General features: G+C 32.7%; 1 protein-coding gene across 1 annotated transcript; it reads right to left on the bottom strand.

The window, feature by feature from the left end:
- Positions 1–2,258: 2,258 nt before the first annotated feature.
- Positions 2,259–4,299, bottom strand: LOC105140233 (protein FEZ-like). Its single transcript, XM_011046978.1, has 3 exons — positions 3,956–4,299; positions 3,565–3,836; positions 2,259–2,999 (listed from the first exon to the last, which is right to left on the bottom strand). The coding sequence occupies exons 1-3, from the start codon at positions 4,119–4,121 to the stop codon at positions 2,583–2,585; spliced, it is 855 nt and encodes a 284-aa protein (XP_011045280.1). The 5' UTR covers positions 4,122–4,299; the 3' UTR covers positions 2,259–2,582.
- Between the last annotated feature and the right edge of the window lie 2,800 nt (positions 4,300–7,099).

Below are 7,099 nucleotides of genomic sequence, written 5' to 3' on the forward strand. Positions count from 1 at the left end.
AAGTCCATGTCTATGAATAAAACGTGCTCGATGGAATTAAATTAAAAAAACTTAAATATTTATATCTTATTCATTAGATTTCAGATATTTATACTTATAAAATTTGTATTTATCATTCAACAAAAAAAATAAAATTGTAAAATATATATTTGAAATGTATATAATTATATTAAATAATAAAACTATAAACATTATATAAGTGTTTTATATGTGTGTGTGTGTGTGTGTTGGATTTTACTACAAGATATCCATAATATATTCATTACAAATCAGCTAAAGTAATTATATATAAAAAAAACTTGTTTGTTGGATTTAGTGTAGTTCAATTTTCATTAAATTGTGATTAAATTATTATCTCTATTGTCCCGAGAGAATCAAAGAAGAAGAGGGAGAAAAACACAAATCCTTAATATTATTTCAATATGGAAATTCAGATTCAATCTTGAAGAAGCGTGATTGTTATTGTCAAATATGCTGTATAAGTAAATTATTGTTATTATTTTTAATATACCACTTCTAATGAAAAATAAGAAAAAAAATAAAATATTAAAGCAGTAATATCGTATGCTGACAGTGATCAAGTATTAAAATGAAGATTCGATGGATGGGTAGGACAACAAGTTTTGAGAGGCAGGCCCATAGTCCATCTGGGGAAGCGTGACAAAGCCCATTCCCAAGGAAAGAACTTGTGTAGGAGTAAGATAACTCCCTGGGCAAATGCCCGTCTACTGGGCGCGCAACCCATGTCATGGGCTCAGAATGACATATGGCATGGATGAGATTCCTCTTCAACTATTAATAAAAAATATTCTGGTATTTATATCAATACAGTGTTTATACAGGTAACGGAAAGAAAGAATAAATAATATTTTCAAGACTTAAATATTTCATAAATTTTTTTAAAGTTTTTATTAGAATTGTACTGCATTAAATTTGTGTTGTCTAAATACATATATAAAATATTCTGGTATTAATATTTTTTTATAATTTTGATATATTGATATTAAAAATTAAAAATAATTATTTTAATATATTTAAAGAATAGGTGTAACCCATAAGGCGGAGGCCAATGTTGTGCGATGGAGGCCAATGTTGCAGCCAATATGATTTTTGATGTGGCCTGTGTATGATGCAGCTAATATGAATCATTCTGGCTAATTCAAATTCTATTTAATTATTTTTTAACCGATTTGTGACTATAAATTGGAATACAAATTCTCATAAAGAAAATTCAAGATTTTAAATTTGTGATCCCAAAATCGGTCACTTATTTTTTTATATAACCGATGTGCGTTTTATTACGCGTGCTTTTTACCGAATATTTTCGGTCACAAATCCATCACGAAGCGCGTTTGTGAAGCTCGTTTATAACTGAAAATTCGATCGCAAAAATAGCTGTTGTGTGACCAGAGGTTGGGTTGCTTTCTTCACTGTTTTGGTCACAAGATCTCTCCCCATTGTTTTAGACTTCCACGTTTCCATGCACTTGTCAATAATCCTTATAACTGAATACGGTAATTGTATGTCACGAAATTCTCAAACGTTGCTCTTGAGAATGAAGCTTTGGGTCTTCACAGTTTTCTCTCTGTCGTTATTGTCCCTCTTGTTTTCCTTCTTTTCTATAAAAAAAATAAAATTATGTATATATTAATTAATCTCGGTAGCCTGAAATTAATAATAATATAAATATTTAGCAGTTCTAAAATTTATATAACCCAAATTAATAATTTTTAAATAGAAAATTTAGAATCTAACCAGTTAACTTTCACTCTTTATATTCTATTATTTTTCTTCAGGAATATTTTTTATAATGCAAAATATCATGTTATTTAAAAATTTAGGTATTAAATTTTTTTAAGTAAAATCTCAATAATATTATTTTATAGTATTCTCTAACATACAACTCTTAAGTAAAATCTTTTTATATTTAAAACTTGTATTAAGATATTTAATTTTTATTAATTAAAATAAAGATATTGTGATTTGAATTTCTAATCATTTAATAAATAATATTATAATATTATGTCAAATAACTATTTTATCTATAATCTTAAATTTTTAAATGAGTAGTTAATAATAATTTTATATTATTGTTTAACGGTGGAGGGTAAAAATTAAAAGTTCATTAGTTATTAAGGTTTGGGCTCGTGAAGTCAAATTGGGAGAAGCAAGACTAATATAATTATGTTAATCCTATTATCATATGGCAAGATTCGCCTGATGTGTGTCCTTTTCTTGTTAAAAAAAGAAAAGCTGGAAACTGAAACCTGAAGGTGGATTCCAATTGAGTTAAGAGCTACATCACCGAGTAATAACCCCAAGTAATCATACCATAAAGAACCGACAACTCGGCCCATCGGTGTGATCTAACAAGTAACAGCGTACCATTTCACATAAAAAGAAAAGAAAAGGAGAGTATACTTAAGTTGTTCATTGACAGATAATCTAAGTGCTTCCAAGACATTTAACTCACAGTTATTGCCTCTATCTTAACAACTCAGCTTAAACAACGTTACTAGCCGAGCTAGGTGAGACGACAGTTATATACAAAACAAAAATTCTGAGCTTAACAATTAGGGTTATTAGAAATTCAAAATATCTGCATAATGGGCAAAATTTTGAATCCAAGGACTATTTAGGGACCAGATGGGATCTTGGTTCCACTCCATGCTCAATTTGCTGGGAACTTGGAGCTCTGGTAACATGTCCTTCCCCATAGGTAGTTGGAGACTTGGCCTTTTAATCTCGTTTGGTTTTTCATGTCTAGTATTGTTGTTGTCTACTATTTCTTTCTTGAAAACCAAATTTTGCGCAGGCATTAATATCGGTGGCACTGGATCTTCTAGTTGACTGCAAAATGACATGGTGTCCAAAGATGATGGTGGCGGGGATGCTGGCGGAGACGCATGAGTTGTCTTCATTTCTTCTTCCATTGCTGCCCTTTGCTCTAGAACTTTCAAGGAAGTTGCCTTCCTATATATCTTGCACAAGACTATGCCCTGCATTGTATGTCAGAAATTTAATACAAGTACAGCGTAGAATCACCATCTCAAGTTATTCCAAAAATGGGTCCATTCTTTGTATCTTTATCATCAGAAAGAAGGGTCAGGTTACTGAGAAATTTCAGAAACAGCAAACACTTCAAAATAGAATGGAATTGAATGATACAAGTCCTTTTGACTAGCTACACCACATGGAAATAACACAGAACTTGACCTTAATTAATACATCTTGTCCCTTCTTTGGAAAAGGTAAAATCTTCATTGCAGTGAGATGTTGATTCTTTGAAACCAACAACAATTGTGGGAAGTTTCTTGGCCACATTCATACCTAGGAAATCAGAATTAGCCTAACAACTATGCGAAGGTCTTTTTAGTTAGTTCTATTTTCCTTTTGCCTTTTCTTTTAAATTAACAAGTGATAGTGATTATAAGTAAAAATAATTTAAAACTGACTTATAATGCCCCCCAAAAAAATAAGAAACAACACAAACACTTCATTCAATCAAGAGTTAATAAAAAAAATCAAAGCTAAGATTAAGATTAATATACATATGATAAGTACCTTGGGCAAGGGGCGTGAGTATTCAGGCAGGCGGTACTCGTTCATGACCCAATCAGTCTTGTTCCCTCTTGGTGCTCTTCCCTTATAGAAAACAAGAGTCTTTCTCAATCCGATCATCCTCTTTGGGTCCGATAAGCTCACAATTTTCCGGTCAGAACCAGTGGCTTTCCAAAACCCATTTTGAGTAGTCCTATTAGGCCTTCCTCCACTACCATGCTTCCTGTCTCTAGGCACAAAAAAATACCACTCCCTTTCCCCAACATTTGACAATCCTATACCACAACAACATTAACATTGATGTAAGCATGCATGATTAAGCTAACTGCGTTGTAACATGAACTAAAATTATTAAAAGGGAGTGAGCAATATATATGTATATGTTGATGCATACCAGGCAAGTCCCAAGGATCATGATGATAGATGTTGAGGCAGCCGATAACATCAAGACGCATTTTTTTACCAAAAACTATATTTTTAAGGTAGAAATCAAGAAGTTCCTCTTCAGTTGGGTGGAAACGGAAGCCTGGAAGATCAAGCTTTAATGCCATTTCAGCCATGGTATAATGCTGGCTGGCTGTAGTTTTTAGTCACTAGTGTCTAGTATTAGTAGTGCAAAGCTTGCAATTCTCAATATAAAATTGGAAAGGTTGCTCCATGGACACGCTCATTCCTTGCAAGATATTTATAAAGGGATCCAGACTGTTGGTGAAGCTGGTTGATAGAAAAAAAACATTAAAAGAAGACCTGGTCAGCAAGGAAAAAAATGGAGATAGTTGGGGCTCGGAAGATCGATCAATGGTGGAACCCACACGGTTTCCATAAAGTCACCAGCGACAAACAATGTGAGGGGACGCTCATGACAAACAATCTTTTGGGATCTCGCTTGACCTCGTTTTGATGTTCCACGGATTTTGGACATTTACTTGGAAATTACAAGGCACGGGGGATGTTTTTTTCCAACAAAAACTTGCACCACATATTTTGGTTTTTGAACAAAATGTTTTTTTTCTGGTTATAAATTTCGGGTTTCAAACAGCATCTTCGAACTTTCATGGTCAGCTAACCTTTCTCCCTTCGTCAGTATTGTAGATACTCTTTGAATTGGTCGTAGTAACTAGATGCATGTTTTGCTTCCTGTTGATTTTTTGGATTCTGGCTTTGAAATGTATGGCAAGCTCCTAGCTGGTCTATTACAGGTATGACTCGTATGAGTATATATGGTCACACTGATTTTCTATGTAGAGATATGTCCATGTACGATGGGTAACTCGCTGTTAATTGTATTTACTTGCCATCTAAACTACCTTAATACACTTAAGATTAATACTCTCCGTTTGTTTTTATGATTGAACCTTCATCTTATTCATGTGATTTTAATCAAGTTTAACTGAAAACTCTCTTGAATTTATTTATTTTAAATAAAGATATAGCCTCCAATTTTTATATTTTTTCCAAAGCGTTAAATCTACGACAATATCAAATATACTCTAAAATACAAACTTTACTTTATTTTAAGGGAAAACCAAGCATTTGCTCCACGCAATGAGTTTTTCACAATTGAATGGAGATTGATTGCGCTTTTCATATTCTAAGCTTGTCCCAGCATTAATCATGTGTGAGCATGATTCATGAAGTTGTAGCTTTCATTTTTCACTTTTAGACTTGGAAGCCGCATAATAATTTCTAGTGTTACAGTTAAACTATTGAGAGGTGTTTAGATCTTACAACAAGAAATATATAAATGTTACTAAAACGCGGTGGGTCTATATATTAACAAGAATGAATCATGAAGAATAAATGGCCTTATTTAAATTAAAAGGAGACTCCGCGGTCTTAAATTCCTTTCACATGATGCTTAATGGTCAAGTTGGAGATGAACGATGTTAATTTTTCGATATCATAATGGTTTACACCTTTTATGTATATATATATGGACAATTTGACTTGGAAGTCTCAAGTCTTCTCCAGAGACTTGAAGAAAGTCTTTTCCCTGTAGGTAAACGAGGGTCTCTTTACCGTTGCTCTTACTGAAATTCCAATGTTCTTCCATCGATGCTCCCTTGGAGAATCTTGGGGACCCCCTCCTCTCTTCATTATTTGCTTTGTTATTGATTTTGATCCAAGGTGGGTACGCAGATTTTGTTTTATGTAAATGACAGATGAAACAGTGGAATCAACTTTCCATGAAATTTCCTGGAAGTTCACTTTGAGTTCATTATAAATGTACCGAAAAAGGATGTTTCCCTTTATATAGCATGATCGAAAGCTGAAGCTCTAGTTTTTTGATAAAGTTTCTGATCAAAAGATTGCTTATATACTATCGTCTCGGATGTTATGGCTATTTAGCCCGAATAAATTCATTTCATGTATAAAAGGATGCATGGAAGACTCAATTAGCTCAAGTTCAATGAAAATACACAAAGGTCCAAGAAGGTCATGAATTGAAGATGACATAACGAAGACAAAAGTTAAATACCTGTTTAATATTATCATGATTTGTTATTGAATTGGGTTAAAAATAAATAAAGAGAAAATATCTAATAAAACGTTATTTTATATAATTATATTTTTATAATAAATAAAGATTGGTTTTGAGTATTAAATGACTCTTAACAACTTTTTGAAAGACAATCATGCTAGATCCGTTGTCTTTTACTTGTGTATGAACTGGGCATGGGTATTGGAATTATTGATGAGACTTGAGATGCAATTTCCTGTGCTATTTTGCTATGTGGTGGGGTTGTGTTCTTATTAAAACTTATTTTTTTATTTTAAATTATAATTTTTATAATAAATAAAGATTGATCTTGAATATTAAATAACTCTTAACAACTTTTGTAATGACAATCATGCATGCTAGACCCATTGTCTTTTACTTGCGTGTGAATTGGACATGGGTCTTGGGAACTATTGCAGAGACTTGAGGCGCGACTTTTCATGCTGTTTTGCTATGCAATTGGATTATATTTTTATTAAAACTTAATTTTTTTATTTTAAATTAATTGTTTTGGTATTTTTAAATAATTTTAATATGCTAATATATATATATATATATAAGAATATATTTTTAAAAATAACCACAATAACAAATTTACATGATAAAACCTCCAGTTGAGGCGCAATTCAGGATACGTAATCATTAATTAGATGCAAGTGTCAAAGCACAAGGGACCCATAAATACGAATTGAAAGGAACTTCCACCAGGATTGTTAGTGCTTCATGTCAAGATTCTCGTATTTGCAGTACAACAAATCTTGTTAGAAATTCGAGTGTAGCGTAAGCTAGAAAAATTGCAAGACTCCACCGAATCAGCATTGGAGTTGAGGTTTGGCTATGAACACTCGCAGTATTAGTAGTATTTCAATTTGATTTTTTTGGGCATTGACATTTTTAAATCCTTGTGATTCAAGAACAATGACTTCTTAGTTCTGACAAAATGGAAAGCATCTTGACAGTAAGAGCCAACATCATCCCAGAGTTTTGGAATTGAATCCCATTAGGGACCTCGGGGGGGGGGGGGGGGGGGGGGGTGGG

The sequence above is a fragment of the Populus euphratica genome, unplaced genomic scaffold (assembly GCF_000495115.2).
Source record: "Populus euphratica unplaced genomic scaffold, PopEup_1.0 scaffold3.1, whole genome shotgun sequence".
NCBI classification, from domain to species: Eukaryota; Viridiplantae; Streptophyta; class Magnoliopsida; order Malpighiales; family Salicaceae; genus Populus; species Populus euphratica.

Coding starts and splice junctions, on each gene's coding strand:
- LOC105140233 (XM_011046978.1), bottom strand. CDS start 4,121: ATGGCTGAAATGGCATTAAAGCTTGATCTTCCAGGCTTCCGTTTCCAC. Junction 3,837..3,955: donor TGATCCTTGGGACTTGCCTG/GTATGCATCAAC, acceptor GTTGTGGTATAG/GATTGTCAAATGTTGGGGAA. Junction 3,000..3,564: donor ACTCACGCCCCTTGCCCAAG/GTACTTATCATA, acceptor CATACAATGCAG/GGCATAGTCTTGTGCAAGAT.